Source organism: Triticum urartu, chromosome 5A (genome assembly GCF_056163025.1).
Source record: "Triticum urartu cultivar PI428250 chromosome 5A, HENAU_Tu73, whole genome shotgun sequence".
Taxonomy (NCBI): domain Eukaryota; kingdom Viridiplantae; phylum Streptophyta; class Magnoliopsida; order Poales; family Poaceae; genus Triticum; species Triticum urartu.
Window position 1 is genome coordinate 460,130,445 of NC_141877.1, and position 17,172 is coordinate 460,147,616.

Consider the following 17,172-nt stretch of genomic DNA (forward strand, 5'->3'; position numbering starts at 1 on the left):
TCTCGCAAGACGGTATTTATGTCTATGTTCATTAGACTGTGAGAAAAACGTGGATCTGTAGTATCCAATCATTTCCTTACCTCTTTAGGTATTTTTAAAAAAAATACTATGAACATAGGTAAACTTGTGAGAAGAACATTGATTAGGATGAGCGTTGCCTCATATGACATAAGCTTACTAATTGAACAACCCAGTTTTTTCTTAACGCGATCCTCAATACCTTTCCATTCCTTATTAAGAAGTTTACGAAAATGCATTGGAATAGAAGGTGTCTAAAAGGAAAAGAGTCAGTCTCAGAACCAAATAGTTGTTTGTACTGATTCTCATTTTTTGGCCTTTCCAAAGCAGAAGTTCGCTCTTGTGAAAGTTGATCTTCAGACCACATGACTGCTCGAAGTATATTACAGTTGATCTTGGCACGGCAGGGTCTCTTTGATTAGAGAATTAATCCATTGTTAGACGCACGATCAACCCCATTAGCCAACAGGCTTCCTTACCAGCTTATTCAGCATTTATATATGTGCAAGTGAAAACATGAAGCTCAATTTCTCTTACAGTTGCAGATAAATTAGAAGCTCATTCATCAGTAGTTCATGCTACTGACTTGTGCTAGTTCACTTATTAGGTACAAAACGAAATGATAGAATGAACTTATAAACAAATAAAATAAAAATCATAACCCCTTGAGCAGCACATCCTCAACGAACCTATCAAGGTTAGCAGAGGACGAGCCCCCTTCTTTGGTAGCATCTTCAGCGAGCCTCTTCCACTCCAACGTCTTCTCCCTCGCCTCCATCCCCTTCCTCCCGGCCATCATCTCCCTCACCAGTGCGGCTATCTCATCGCCCCTCGCCTCCTGCGGCAGCTCCGCTCCGATGTTCCACGCCGTGCTTACCTGCCGGCAGTTGGTCGTCTGCTCGGATACCATCGGCCAACCGAGCACCGGCACCCCTCCGATCACGGTCTCCAAGATCGAGTTCCACCCACAGTGGGTAACAAAAAGCCCTACAGCTGGGTGGGCAAGGACCGCCTCCTGGGCGCACCAAGGCACGACGAGCCCGTTCTCCCCGACCTCAACGCCGGCCGCCAGGTCGGACCGCAGAACCCACAGGTAGGGAGAGCCGCACCTCGCTAGCCCGGACGCGAACTCCTTTATCTTGTCGGCGCCCGCGGCGGCGTGGCTCCCGTAGCTCACGTACACGACGGAGCGGGCCTCTTTCCCGTCCAGCCACGCCATGCACTCCGTGTCCTCCTGAAAGAGGCTCGGCGTGTCCGTGGAGCTCGAGGGGTCGCCGCCTCCCGCCGGGAGCGACGATACGATGCTGGAGAGAGGGCCGACGGTGTAGACGGGCGGGAGGAAGGCCGCGAGCGCGTCCACGACGTCCTTCTCCATGTCGTGGAACGTGTTGATGACGACGGCCTTGGACCCGGCGACGACGCGCATCTGGTGGAGGTGGATGCGCATCAGCGCGCTGTCGGCGTCCGTGGTGTGGCAGAAGGTCGGCATGTCCCTGAGCCGCATGCCCTTCATCCCGGGCACCCAGTCCAGCGGGGCGTCGAGGCTGCCGTCCGTCTTGTACCCGGCTCCCTTCAGCGGGACGAGGCCCCTCTTCACCAGCTCCTCGAACTGCATGTACCCCATGAGCCCGGCCGCGGACGCCGTGAAGAACGTCACGTCGGGGACGCCGACGTCCCGTGCCGCCATGGAAGCGAACGACATGGGCGCGTCCACCACGACGCAGCTCACGGGGGGCGCGCCTGGCCTGCGCGCCATCGCGCGCAGCAGCTCCTTGAACGGCTCGAGACAGTTCTGCTCCAGCGCGTCATGGTGCGCCTCCAGCGTCCGCGGCGGCGACTCCAGCGACAACCCGTCGGGAATGACCTCGACGCCGAGCCACGGCGCGGCGGCCGCGGACGCGTCGGCGCCCTTGGCGAGCAGGAGGCGGCGGTGGTGCAGCTCGGTGTGGACGAGCGTGACGCGGAAGCCGCGGGCGTGGAGGACGCGCGCGAGCTGCGTGTGCGGCGCGACGTGGCCGTGCGCCGGGAACGGCACGAACACCACGTGCGGCTTCTGCTCCGAACCCATAGGACGCGAGCTCGACGGCCGCCGGAGCTGGCTAGCTTGATCGACTGAGGCAGGGTCCGTACGTTTTCCTTTGCTACGCTATTACTACTACTGGTGCGTGGGCATATAAAGGATACGCCGACATTCTCGCTGGTTTTGCAGGGGGTAGCTGCAGCGTGCGGTCGGGCGGGGGCAGGAGCGGAGGCAAAAGGGCCACGACCGTGAGCTCCACAGGCCGTTCACGAGACCGATCGGACAGGGACACGGATGATTCGAGACCACACGATCTGCCGGAACGCCCAAGGGGCCATGGCCTGACGGGACCAGCTTGGTACTACTACGTGGGAGCACACAGTGCATGCAAGCCAACAACCACCTTCGTTTTCGTGGGCTGCCCAAACACTTGGCAACCGACTAACGAACTCAGCTCGTCTTGGCAAAAGAGCAATGCTAGACATATGAAAGAGGTAAATACAGGTCCTTGAACTTGTCACGGATGGATGTTCAATTTAGTGTGTGAACTTAAAACCGATCTCATTCTAAAACTTGGCATTAATGTGCAAATACGATGCTAATCTCATTTATATACGTAAAGTGCGCCGACTTGACATCGTATATGGCTGACATGGCACAAGTCCCACTTATAAATACGAAACAAAATTATTTTCCTACTAACGGTGTCAAAACCGGCGGACCTCGGGTAGGGGGTCCCGAACTGTGCGTCTTAGGTCGATGGTAACAGAAGACAGGGGACGCAATGTTTTACCCAGGTTTGGGCCCTCTCTATGGAGGTAATACCCTACATCCTGCTTGATTGATCTTGATGAATATGAGTATTACAAGAGTTGCTCTATCACGAGATCGTAATGGCTAAACCCTAGAGGTCTGACTTGTATGGCTATGATAATGTATATCCTTCGGACTAAGTCCTCCGGTTTATATAGATACCGGGAGGATCTAGGGTTACACAAGGTCGGTTACAAAGAAATGAATCTACATATTTAGTCGCCAAGCTTGCCTTCCACGTCAAGGAGAGTCCCATCCGGACACGTGTGTAGTCTTCGGTCTTCGTATCTGCACAGCCCATCAGTCCGGCCCATGGCTAACAGGCCGGACGCCCGAGGACCCCTTAGTCTAGGACTCCCTCAGTAGCCCCCGAACCAGGCTTCAATGACGATGTGTTCGGCGCGCAGATTGTCTTCGGCATTGCTAGGCGGGTTCCTCCTCCGACAACTTTCAAGTAACATATTCGGTTTTTAATTCAAGGTCGCGCCCCACGGCTTCTATGCATCGATGACTTCAGCCGCCATGCGTCGGGCGAATGCAGACAGTCAGGGTATCCTTTTGCAAATAACACCCTAGCCATGTGAGAAAGAGCGTCTATTTAAGGAGATTGGGTCTCAGATCCATTCGGCATCATACGGAGAAAATCCTCAGAGATTGTCAGGAAAAACCATTCCAACATGGCCAGCATTCCCAGCTCCTCCTCCTGTTCCAACCCGGAGAAAGGTGAGTGAGAGAGGTGCTCCTGTTGGGGAACGTAGTAATTTCAAAAAAATTCCTACGCACATGCAAGATCATGGTGATGCATAGCAACGAAAGGGGAGAGTGTGATCTACATACCTTGTAGATCGACAACGGAAGCGTTTGGTTGATGTAGTCGTACGTCTTCACGGCCCGACCGATCATGCACCGAAACTACGGCACCTCCGAGTTTTAGCACACGTTCAGCTCGATGACGATCCCCGGACTCCGATCCAGCAAAGTGTCGGGGAAGAGTTCCGTCAGCACGACGGCGTGGTGACGATCTTGATGTACTACTGCTGCAGGGCTTCGCCTAAGCACCGCTACAATATTATCGAGGACTATGGTGGCTGGGGGCGCCACACACGGCTAAGGAATAGATCACGTGGATCAACTTGTGTGTCTCTAGGGTGCCTCTGCCTCAGTATATAAAGGACCAAAGGGGGGAGGCCGGCCGGCCACATAGGGCGCGCCAGGAGAGTCCTACTCCCTCTGGGAGTAGGATTCCCCCCAATCCTAGTTGGAATAGGACTCGCGGAGGGGGGAAAAGAGAGAGAGGGGCCGGCCCCCTCTCCTTGTCCAATTCAGACCAAGGGAGGGGAGGGGCGCGCGGCCCACTATGGGCTGCCTCTTCTCTTTTCCACCAAGGCCCATTAAGGCCCATCTAGCTCCCCGGGGGTTCCGGTAACCTCCCGGTACTCCAGTAAAATCCCGATTTCACCCGGAACACTTCCGATATCCAAACATAGGCTTCCAATATATCAATCTTTATGTCTCGACCATTTCGAGACTCCTCGTCATGTCCGTGATCACATCCGGGACTCCGAACAACCTTCGGTACATCAAAATGCATAAACTCATAATATAACTTTCATCGTAACCTTAAGCGTGCGGACCCTATGGGTTCGAGAACAATGTAGACATGACCGAGACACGTCTCCGGTCAATAACCAATAGCGGGACCTGGATGCCCATATTGGCTCCTACATATTCTACGAAGATCTTTATCGGTCAGACCGCATAACAACATACGTTGTTCCCTTTGTCATCGGTATGTTACTTGCCCGAGATTCGATCGTCGGTATTCCAATACCTAGTTCAATCTCGTTACCGGCAAGTCTCTTTACTCGTTCTGTAATACATCATCCCGCAACTAACTCATTAGTTGCAATGCTTGCAAGGCTTTAAGTGATGTGCATTACCGAGAGGGCCCAGAGATACCTCTCCGACAATCGGAGTGACAAATCCTAATCTCGAAATACGCCAACCCAACATTTACCTTTGGAGACACCTGTAGAGCTCCTTTATAATCACCCAGTTACGTTGTGACGTTTGGTAGCACACAAAGTGTTCCTCCGGCAAACGGGAGTTGCATAATCTCATAGTCATAGGAACATGTATAAGTCATAAAGAAAGCAATAGCAACATACTAAACGATCGGGTGCTAAGCTAATGGAATGGGTCATGTCAATCAGATCATTCACTTAATGATGTGATCCCGTTAATCAAATAACAACTTATTGTTCATGGTTTGGAAACATAACCATCTTTGATTAACGAGCTAGTAAAGTAGAGGCATACTAGTGACACTTTGTTTCTCTATGTATTCACACATGTATTATGTTTCCGGTTAATACAATTCTAGCATGAATAATAAACATTTATCATGATATAAGGAAATAAATAATAACTTTATTATTGCCTCTAGGGCATATTTCCTTCAGTCTCCCACTTGCACTAGAGTCAATAATCTAGATTACACAGTAATGATTCTAACACCCTTGGAGCCTTGGTGCTGATCATGTTTTGCTCGTGGAAGAGGCTTAGTCAACGGGTTTGCAATATTCAGATCCGTATGTATCTTGCAAATCTCTATGTCTCCCACCTGGACTAGATCCCGGATGGAATTGAAGCGTCTCTTGATGTGCTTGGTTCTCTTGTGAAATCTGGATTGCTTTGCCAAGGCAATTGCACCAGTATTGTCACAAAAGATTTTCATTGGACCCGATGCACTAGGTATGACACCTAGATCGGATATGAACTCCTTCATCCAGACTCCTTCATTTGCTGCTTCCGAAGCAGCTATGTACTCCGCTTCACATGTAGATCCCGCTACAACGCTTTGTTTAGAACTGCACCAACTGACAGCTCCACCGTTTAATGTAAACACGTATCCGGTTTGCGATTTGGAATCGTCCGGATCAGTGTCAAAGCTTGCATCAACGTAACCTTTTACGATGAGTTCTTTGTCACCTCCATATATGAGAAACATATCCTTGGTCCTTTTCAGGTATTTCAGGATGTTCTTGACCGCTGTCCAGTGATCCACTCCTGGATTACTTTGGTACCTCCCTGCTAGACTTATAGCAAGGCACACATCAGGTCTGGTACACAGCATTGCATACATGATAGATCCTATGGCTGATGCATAGGGAACATCTTTCATATTCTCTCTATATTCTGCAGTGGTCGGGCATTGAGTCTTACTCAACTTCACACCTTGTAACACAGGCAAGAATCCTTTCTTTGCTTGATCCATTTTGAACTTTTTCAAAACTTTGTCAAGGTACGTGGTTTGTGAAAGTCCAATTAAGCGTCTTGATCTATCTCTATAGATCTTAATGCCTAATATGTAAGCAGCTTCACCGAGGTCTTTCATTGAAAAACTCTTATTCAAGTATCCCTTTATGCTATCCAGAAATTCTACATCATTTCCAATTAGTAATATGTCATCCACATATAATATCAGAAATGCTACAGAGCTCCCACTCACTTTCTTGTAAATACAGGCTTCTCCAAAAGTCTGTATAAAACCAAATGCTTTGATCACACTATCAAAACGTTTATTCCAACTCCGAGAGGCTTGCACCAGTCCATAAATGGATCGCTGGAGCTTGCACACTTTGTTAGCTCCCTTTGGATTGACAAAACCTTCTGGTTGCATTATATACAACTCTTCTTCCAGAAATCCATTCAGGAATGCAGTTTTGACATCCATCTACCAAATTTCATAATCATAAAATGCGGCAATTGCTAACATGATTTGGACAGACTTAAGCATCGCTACGGGTGAGAAGGTCTCATCGTAGTCAATCCCTTGAACTTGCCAAAAACCTTTTGCGACAAGTCGAGCTTTGTAGACAGTAATATTACCGTCAGCGTCAGTCTTCTTCTTGAAGATCCATTTATTCTCAATTGCTTGCCGATCATTGGGCAAGTCAACCAAAGTCCATACTTTGTTCTCATACATGGATCCCATCTCAGATTTCATGGCTTCAAGCCACTTTGCGGAATCTGGGCTCACCATCGCTTCTTCATAGTTCGTAGGTTCATCATGATCTAGTAGCATGACTTCCAGAACAGGATTACCGTACCACTCTGGCACGGATCTTACTCTGGTTGATCTACGAGGTTCGGTAGTATCTTGTTCTGAAGTTTCATGATCATCATCATTAGCTTCCTCGCTAACTGGTGTAGGTGTCGCAGAAACAGTTTTCTGTGATGTACTACTTTCCAATAAGGGAGCAGGTACAGTTACCTCGTCAAGTTCTACTTTCCTCCCACTCACTTCTTTCGAGAGAAACTCCTTCTCTAGAAAGTTTCTGAATTTAGCAACAAAAGTCTTGCCTTCGGATCTGTGATAGAAGGTGTATCCAATAGTCTCCTTTGGATATCCTATGAAGACACATTTCTCCGATTTGGGTTCGAGCTTATCAGATTGAAGCTTTTTCACATAAGCATCGCAGCCCCAAACTTTTAGAAACGACAACTTTGGTTTCTTCCCAAACCACAGTTCATAAGGCGTCGTCTCAACGGATTTTGATGGTGCCCTATTTAACGTGAATGAAGCTGTCTCTAGAGCATATCCCTAAAACGATAGCGGTAAATCAGTAAGAGACATCATAGATTGCACCATATCTAGTAAAGTACGATTACGACGTTCGGACACACCATTACGCTGTGGTGTTCCGGGTGGCGTGAGTTGCGAAACTATTCCACAATTTTTCAAATGTACACCAAACTCGTAACTCAAATATTCTCCTCCACGATCAGATCGTAGAAACTTTATTTTCTTGTTACGATGATTTTCAACTTCACTCTGAAATTCTTTGAACTTTTCAAACGTTTCAGACTTATGTTTCATTAAGTAGATATACCCATATCTGCTTAAGTCATCTGTGAAGGTGAGAAAATAACGATATCCGCCACGAGCCTCAATATTCATCAGACCACATACATCTGTATGTATGATTTCCAACAAATCTGTTGCTCTCTCCATAGTACCGGAGAACGGTGTTTTGGTCATCTTGCCCATGAGGCACGGTTCGCAAGTACCAAGTGATTCATAATCAAGTGGTTCCAAACGTCCATCAGTATGGAGTTTCTTCATGCGTTTTACACCGATATGACCTAAACGGCAGTGCCACAAATATGTCGCACTATCATCATCAACTCTGCATCTTTTGGTTTCAACATTATGAATATGTGTGTTACTACTATCGAGATTCAACAAGAATAGACCACTCTTCAAGGGTGCATGACCATAAAAGATATTACTCATATAAATAGAACAACCATTATTCTCAGATTTAAATGAATAACCGTTTCGCATCAAACAAGATCCAGATATAATGTTCATGCTTAACGCTGGCACCAAATAACAATTATTTAGGTCTAATACTAATCCCGAAGGTAGATGTAGAGGTAGCGTGCCGACTGCGATCACATCGACTTTGGAACCGTTTTCCACGCGCATCGTCACCTCGTCCTTAGCCAATCTTCGCTTGATCCGTAGTCCCTGTTTCGAGTTGCAAATATTAGCAACAGAACCAGTATCAAATACCCAGGTGCTACTGCGAGCATTGGTAAGGTACACATCAATAACATGTATATCACATATACCTTTGTTCACCTTGCCATCCTTCTTATCCGCCAAATACTTGGGGCAATTCCGCTTCCAGTGACCAGTCTGCTTGTAATAGAAGCACTCAGTTTCAGGCTTAGGTCCAGGTTTGGGTTTCTTCTCTTGAGTAGCAACTTGCTTGCCGTTCTTTTTGAAGTTCCCCTTCTTCTTCCCTTTGCCCTTTTTCTTGAAACTAGTGGTCTTGTTGACCATCAACACTTGATGCTCCTTCTTGATTTCTACCTCCGCAGCTTTTAGCATTGCGAAGGGCTCGGGAATAGTCTTGTTCATCCCTTGCATATTATAGTTCATCACGAAGCTCTTGTAGCTTGGTGGCAGTGATTGGAGAATTCTGTCAATGACGCAATCATCTGGAAGATTAACTCCCAATTGAATCAAGTGATTATTATACCCAGACATTTTGAGTATATGCTCACTGACAGAACTATTCTCCTCCATCTTGCAGCTATAGAACTTATTGGAGACTTCATATCTCTCAATCCAGGCATTTGCTTGAAATATTAACTTCAACTCCTGGAACATCTCATATGCTCCATGACGTTCAAAACGTTGTTGAAGTCCCGATTCTAAGCCATAAAGCATGGCACACTGAACTATCGAGTAGTCATCAGCTTTGCTCTGCCAGACGTTCATAACATCCGGCGTTGCTCCTGCAGCAGGCCTGGCACCCAGCGGTGCTTCCAGGACGTAATTCTTCTGTGCAGCAATGAGGATAATCCTCAATTTACGGACCCAGTCCGTGTAATTGCTACCATCATCTTTCAACTTTGCTTTCTCAAGGAACGCATTAAAATTCAACGGAACAACAGCATGAGCCATCTATCTACAAACAAGCATGAACAAGCAAGATACTTATCAGGTACTAAGTTTCATGATAAATTTAAGTTCAGTTAATTTATTTAAAGAACTCCCACTTAGATAGACATCCCTCTAATCCTCTAAGTGATCACGTGATCCAAATCAACTAAACCATGTCCGATCATCACGTGAGATGGAGTAGTTTCATTGGTGAACATCATTATGTTGATAATATCTACTATATGATTCACGCTCGACCTTTCGGTCTCCGTGTTCCGAGGCCATATCTGTATATGCTTGGCTCGTCAAGTATAACCTGAGTATTCCGCGTGTGCAACTGTGCACCCGTTGTATTTGAACGTAGAGCCTATCACACCCGATCATCACGTGGTGTCTCAGCACGAAGAACTTTCGCAACGGTGCATACTCAGGGAGAACACTTCTTGATAATTAGTGAGAGATCATCTTATAATGCTACCGTCAATCAAAGCAAGATAAGATGCATAAAAGACAAACATCACATGCAATCAATATAAGTGATATGATATGGCCATCATCATCTTGTGCTTGTGATCTCCATCTCCGAAGCACCGTCGTGATCACCATCGTCACCGGCGTGCCACCTTGATCTCCATAGTAGCATCGTTATCGCCTCGCCAAGCTTGTGCTTCCATGACTATCGCTACCGTTTAGTGATAAAGTAAAGCATTACATCGCGATTGCATTGCATACAATAAAGCGACAACCATATGGCTCCTGCCAGTTGCCGATAACTCGGTTACAAAACATGATCATCTCATACAATAAAATTCAGCATCATGTCTTGACCATATCACATCACAACATGCCCTGCAAAAACAAGTTAGACGTCCTCTACTTTGTCGTTGCAAGTTTTACGTGGCTGCTACGGGCTTAAGCAAGAACTAATCTTACCTACGCATCAAAACCACAACGATAGTTTGTCAAGTTGGTGCTGTTTTAACCTTCGCAAGGACCGGGCGTAGCCACACTTGGTTCAACTAAAGTTGGAGAAACTGTCACCCACAAGCCACCTCTGTGCAAAGCACGTCGGGAGAACCGGTCTTGCGTAAGCATACGCGTAATGTCGGTCTGGGCCGCTTCATCCAACAATACCGCCGAACCAAAGTATGACATGCTGGTAAGCAGTATGACTTATATCGCCCACAACTCACTTGTGTTCTACTCGTGCATATAACATCAACATATAAAACCTAGGCTCGGATGCCACTGTTGGGGAATGTAGTAATTTCAAAAAAATTCCTACGCACACGCAAGATCATGGTGATGCATAGCAACGAGAGGGGAGAGTGTGATCTACATACCTTGTAGATCGACAACGGAAGCGTTTGGTTGATGTAGTCGTACGTCTTCACGGCTCGACCGATCAAGCACCGAAACTACGGCACCTCCGAGTTTTAGCACACGTTCAGCTTGATGACGATCCCCGGACTCCGATCCAACAAAGTGTCGGGGAAGAGTTCCGTCAGCACGACGGCGTGGTGACGATCTTGATGTACTACTGCTGCAGGGCTTCGCCTAAGCACCGCTACAATATTATCGAGGACTATGGTGGCTGGGGGCGCCGCACACGGCTAAGGAATAGATCACGTGGATCAACTTGTGTGTCTCTAGGGTGCCTCTGCCTCAGTATATAAAGGACCAAAGGGGGGAGGCCGGCCGGCCACATAGGGCGCGCCAGGAGAGTCCTACTCCCTCTGGGAGTAGGATTCCCCCCAATCCTAGTTGGAATAGGACTCGCGGAGGGGGGAAAAGAGAAAGAGGGGCCGACCCCCTCTCCTTGTCCAATTCGGACCAGGGGAGGGGAGGGGCGCGCGGCCCACTATGGGCTGCCTCTTCTCTTTTCCACCAAGGCCCATTAAGGCCCATCTAGCTCCCCGGGGGGTTCCGGTAACCTCCCGGTACTCCGGTAAAATCCCGATTTCACCCGGAAGACTTCCGATATCCAAACATAGGCTTCCAATATATCAATATTTATGTCTCGACCATTTCGAGACTCCTCGTCATGTCCGTGATCACATCCGGGACTCCGAACAACCTTCGGTACATCAAAATGCATAAACTCATAATATAACTGTCATCGTAACCTTAAGCGTGCGGACCCTACGGGTTCGAGAACAATGTAGACATGACCGAGACACGTCTCCGGTCAATAACCAATAGCGGGACCTGGATGCCCATATTGGCTCCTACATATTCTACGAAGATCTTTATCGGTCAGACCGCATAACAACATACGTTGTTCCCTTTGTCATCGGTATGTTACTTGCCCGAGATTCGATCGTCGGTATTCCAATACCTAGTTCAATCTCGTTACCAGCAAGTCTCTTTACTCGTTCTGTAATACATCATCCCGCAACTAACTCATTAGTTGCAATGCTTGCAAGGCTTTAAGTGATGTGCATTACCGAGAGGGCCCAGAGATACCTCTCCGACAATCGGAGTGACAAACCCTAATCTCGAAATACGCCAACCCAACATTTACCTTTGGAGACACCTGTAGAGCTCCTTTATAATCACCCAGTTATGTTGTGACGTTTGGTATCACACAAAGTGTTCCTCCGGCAAACGGGAGTTGCATGATCTCATAGTCATAGGAACATGTATAAGTCATGAAGAAAGCAATAGCAACATACTAAACGATCGGGTGCTAAGCTAATGGAATGGGTCATGTCAATCAGATCATTCACTTAATGATGTGATCCCGTTAATCAAATAACAACTCATTGTTCATGGTCAGGAAACATAACCATCTTTGATTAACGAGCTAGTCAAGTAGAGGCATACTAGTGACACTTTGTTTGTCTATGTATTCACACATGTATTATGTTTCCGGTTAATACAATTCTAGCATGAATAATAAAGATTTATCATGATATAAGGAAATAAATAATAACTTTATTATTGCCTCTAGGGCATAATTCCTTCAGCTCCGTGTCCCACAGTTGATTGGCGAATTTGCAAACGCAGGGATTTCTCCCCCCTGCGGATCTGGTCCCTGTTCGAGCAGGGTTGGCTTCCTTTAATGGTAAAACACAGGCGGAGGATTTCCCCAATCCTTCCACAGGGGAACGAGTGTGCTTTGTCCCCTATCTGCTGAGGGGCGTGGGATTTCCAATTCACCCATTTCTCCAAGGGCTTCTAGAGTATTATGGTCTCCAGCTACACAATTTTACCCCAGCCTCCATCTTGCATATTGCGGGCTACGTTGCTTTATGTGAATCATTCCTGGGTTGTGAGGCCCATTTTGATCTGTGGAGAAGGCTGTTTTGTCTTGTCCCGCACAACCACGAGGGATCAATATTTGAAGTGGGTGGGGCCGAAATATGGCGCATTGCCGAGACCGGATACCTATCCGGCACACCGAAGAAAGCTTCTGAAGAGTGGATCTCTGAATGGTTTTATATTGACGACGTCGCACTTCCCAACCCAGTACGGATGGGCCTCCCCGAATTTTCAAGTGCTCCATTGAAGAAACGCCATAGTTGGCATCCTCGGAGCCTCGAGGAAGAGGATAGCACAGAGATCAGTCTGCTGCTGGGCAAGATCAAGATGCTCGCCCAGTCCAGATTGTCAATAGTCGAGGTAATGGCGGTCTCCATAAAACGGGGGGTCCAACCACTCCAATATAGAGGGCTACCCATGTGGCATTTCAATGGGGAAGACGACGCCTCCCGCTATGGTCAAAAGGGCCCAAAGACTCCCACCGCTCTGGCCAAAATACTGGCCGAACTGTATAAAGGGGAGCAGGAGGAGTTCGCCCGTCTCCAAAATCGAGACGGGTTTTCTATGTACAATTCTCCTAGCTGGGTAAGCTCTAACTCCACTATTCGACCCCTCTCCCTGAATTATTTTTGAAGGGTGATATCTTATTCATTCATGACAGGAATGGCGAAAGGCTGTCGAGGGGATCCATGAACCTGCCCCTCAGCCGGAGAATCACAATCGGAATCTCGACCCTGGATATGAGGAAGATCCGGACATATTTGTGAAGCTCAAAGATGGAGTTTTCTATCAAACGAGTTATGACGACATGGATGTACCCATCATCGCCGATTACCTTGGCCTCCTTTGTAACACCCCGGATGTAATTTACCTTATATGTATCCCAACTCTTGCCGTTTCCGGTGCTAAGTTATTTTATTTCCTCGGTTTCGGGTTTTTGTCTTCGTGTGTTGTAGCCTTTGTCATGCATCTCATATCATGTCATCATGTGCATTGCATTTGCATACATGTTCGTCTCATGCATCCGAGCATTTTCCTCGTTGTCCGTTTTGCATTCCGGCGCTCCTATCTCCTCCGGTGGTCCTTTCTACCTCTTTTCGTGTGTGGGGTTAAACATTTCTGGATTGGACCGAGACTTGCCAAGCGGCCTTGGTTTACTACCGGTAGACCGCCTGTCAAGTTTCGTGCCATTTGGACTTCGTTTGATACTCCAACGGTTAACCGAGGGACCGAGAAGGCCTCGTTTGTGTTGCAACCCAACACCCTTCCAATTTGGCCCAAAACCCACCTAAACCCTTGTAACACCCTCGATGCGACTATAGCTCCCATGTGTCGAGGCACGACTTAGAGATATAATCGCATTGAAGGCATATGTCGCAAGTTAGGCAATCTTCACAACATCCCATGTAATAAGATAATAAAAAGGGGGATAACATAGTTGGCTTACACTCGCCACGTCAATCAAGTACATTAATAACATTACATCATCCAAACACTCATGGCCCGACTACGGCGCCAAAATAAAAGAGAACCCAACATGCGACACGGTCCCAATCACCCCCAACTGGGCACCACTACTGATCATCGGGAAAGGAAACATAGTATCGTTGAGAGTCTTCGTCGAACTCCCACTTGAGCTCATACACGTCCCCTGGAGCGGAATCATCGGGCCTTGCATCTGGTGTAATTGTAATCTGTGAGCCACAGGGACTCAGCAATCTCGCACCCTCGCGATCAAGACTATTTAAGCTTATAGGTATGGCAAGGTAAATATAAGTGGAGCTGCAGCAAGCGACTAGCATATATGGTGGCTAACTTATTCGTAAAAGAGAGCGAGAAGAGGAGGCAAGGCGCGAACGAGAAACTAGAGAGCAACCTGTGCAAACATTACTCCAACACCGTGTCCACTTCCCGGACTCCGCCAAGAAGGGGCCATCACGGTAACACACTCAATTGATTCATTTTAATTTAATTAAGGTTCAAGTTATCTACAACCGGACATTAACAAATTCCCATCTGCCCATAACCGCGGGCACGGCTTTCGAAAGTTCAATCCCTGCAGGGGAGTCCCAACTTAGCCCATGACAAGCTCTCACGGTCAACGAAGGAATAGACCTCCTCCCAAGACGTTCCGATCAGACTCGGTATCTCGGTAATTCAAGACAACTCCGACAATGGTAAAACAAGTCCAGCAACACCGCCCGCTGTGCCGACAAATCCCGATAGGAGCTGCACATATCTCATTCTCAGGGCACACCGGATAAGCTAAGCGTACGGGAGCCAACGTAACCCAAGTTGCCAAGGGACGGCCCCGCACGGTGCTCTAGGTTGGACCAACACTCAGAGGAGCATTGGCCCGGGGGGGGTTAAAATAAGATGACCCTTGAGTCCGCGAAACCCAAGGGAAAAGGCTAGGTGGCAAATGGTAAAACCAAGGTTGGGCATTGCTGGAGAAGTTTTATTCAAGGCGGACTGTCAAGGGGTTCCCATTATAAACCAACCGCGTAAGGAACGCAAAAATCCGGGAACATAACACCGATATGACGGAAACTAGGGCGGCAAGAGTGGAACAAAACACTAGGCGAGAGGCCGAGCCTTCCACCCTTTACCAAGTATATAGATGCATTAAGATAACATAGCAATATAATGATATCCCAACAAGTAAATAAATGTCCAACAAGGAACGGCCTCCAATCTTCACCTGCAACTAGCAACGCTATAAGAGGGGCTGAGCAAAGCGGTAACATAGCCAATCAACGGTTTGCTAGGACAATGGTGGGTTAGAGGTTTGACATGGCAATTTGGGAGGCTTTCAAGAAAGTGGTAGGCATTGTAGCAATGGCATAGCAAAAGAGCGAGCAAACTAGCATAGCAAAGATAGTAGTGATTTCGAGGGTATGATCATCTTGCCTGCACAGTTGTCAGAGTTGACTGGATCCTCAAAAGCAAACTCAATGGGCTCCTCATTAGCATACTCGTCTCCCGGCTCTACCCAAACAATACAAACAAGCAACAAGGATACAATCAACCACGTGCAAACTCAAACAACACGATGCAAAGATGATATGCTATGCGGGATAGAAAATGCAAGATATGATAGGAAATGCATGAACCTGGCCCCAACATGGAATTCTAAGGGTGCCACTAGAAATATGAGATGAAATCGCTTGAAAACGATATAAAGAACGCCGGAATCGGAGTTACGGTTTGGAAATGGCAAGCGATTCAAAAACGACACCGGTCTGCGATTTACAGCAAGTAGGCATCTAAATGCAATGAAATGAACATGCTACAGCACCCAAACATGGCATCAAAATACATATCAGGGAGGCATTCAAGATTCTTAACAAAAGTCTAGCACTGAGCTACGGCCAATTCATCCATTAGGAGGTCCAAACAAGCATGGCAAAAACGCAAATGGTAAAACAAATCTCAGACTTAGTGAAATTAACACTTGTCTGGAATTTCAGATCATATAGCCCTCTTCGGAGCAACAAAACAACAAGCTACAGGAGCTGAACATGACAAAGAAAGACATGGCATGGAGCTACTCAACAAGGTTAACAAAAGTCCCTTAGTTACCTTGAGCCAAAAGGGATCACAAAATATACTAACAAGCACACGAACATAGCAAAAACATAATCAGTTTTCAGACTTGGTGAAAACTGGGACATGCTGAAACGTAACTCACGAAGGCATGTTTACGAGCTCGATGCACTCACCACGGTGCAAGTCATGGCAAGAAAAGCATACATCCCTTAAGAAGGCACAAAATGCAAGCTAGACATGGAAAGAACAATGGCATAACATGCACAGATCAACTACAATAACATCGGCAAAATCGCAAACAAGTTGACGATCTGCCCAGATTCGCAACGAAGCAAAAGTAGAGCTCTATTGACTCAAGCTAGGGTGCTCCATAATTGCAAACAAAGAAATGAATGGATAGAGAACTACAATATTAACAAAACTCCCTTACTGATCATCCTCAAAAGAAGCACGGATCACTAGGAAACAACATGAACATATGGCATCATGAGATAAACAATCCCAGGACTTAGTGAAATCACTAAGTCCCTGAAAACAGAATTAGCAAGTGCACCACTTTGCAAGCTTGCACAAGTCACCACACACATCCTAAAATACATGGGTTGCACCTCTGGAAAGATGACAAAACCCTTAACAAAACATATGTAGAACTCACGGGCATATCATGCACACAATAAGCATGGCAAAATGACAAAAGTGCTAAACGGAGTAGCAGATCTGACAATTAACTCAAGTAGCCCTCTTCTAACAGCATTTCGGGCACCAAGATGAGCTCAAATGAAAATGATGCAATGTAATGAAATGATGTACTCTCTGAGTTGAACATTTTGATATGCTATATGCCCAAATCGGAGCTACGGATGCAAAGTTACGGAGCCACGAACATGAGCATATGGACTGAAAATTTAGGGACTTGGAGAAAATTAGGTCAACCCTGAAAACAGATCTAGATCGGGGCGGCGCGCGAACCGAGGTGGCCGGGCTCTCGCCGGAGCTTCTCGCCGGAGGAGGAGGGAGGACCGGCCGGGGCTTGCCGGAGATGGGGAGG

At 47.2% G+C, this 17,172-nt stretch overlaps 1 protein-coding gene across 1 annotated transcript; it reads right to left on the minus strand.

Annotated features, from left to right (window-relative positions):
- Positions 1-476: 476 nt before the first annotated feature.
- LOC125509738 (UDP-glucose:p-hydroxymandelonitrile O-glucosyltransferase) lies at positions 477-2,219 on the minus strand. The gene has a single exon (XM_048674761.2). The coding sequence runs from the start codon at positions 2,084-2,086 to the stop codon at positions 674-676; it is 1,413 nt and encodes a 470-aa protein (XP_048530718.2). The 5' UTR covers positions 2,087-2,219; the 3' UTR covers positions 477-673.
- Between the last annotated feature and the right edge of the window lie 14,953 nt (positions 2,220-17,172).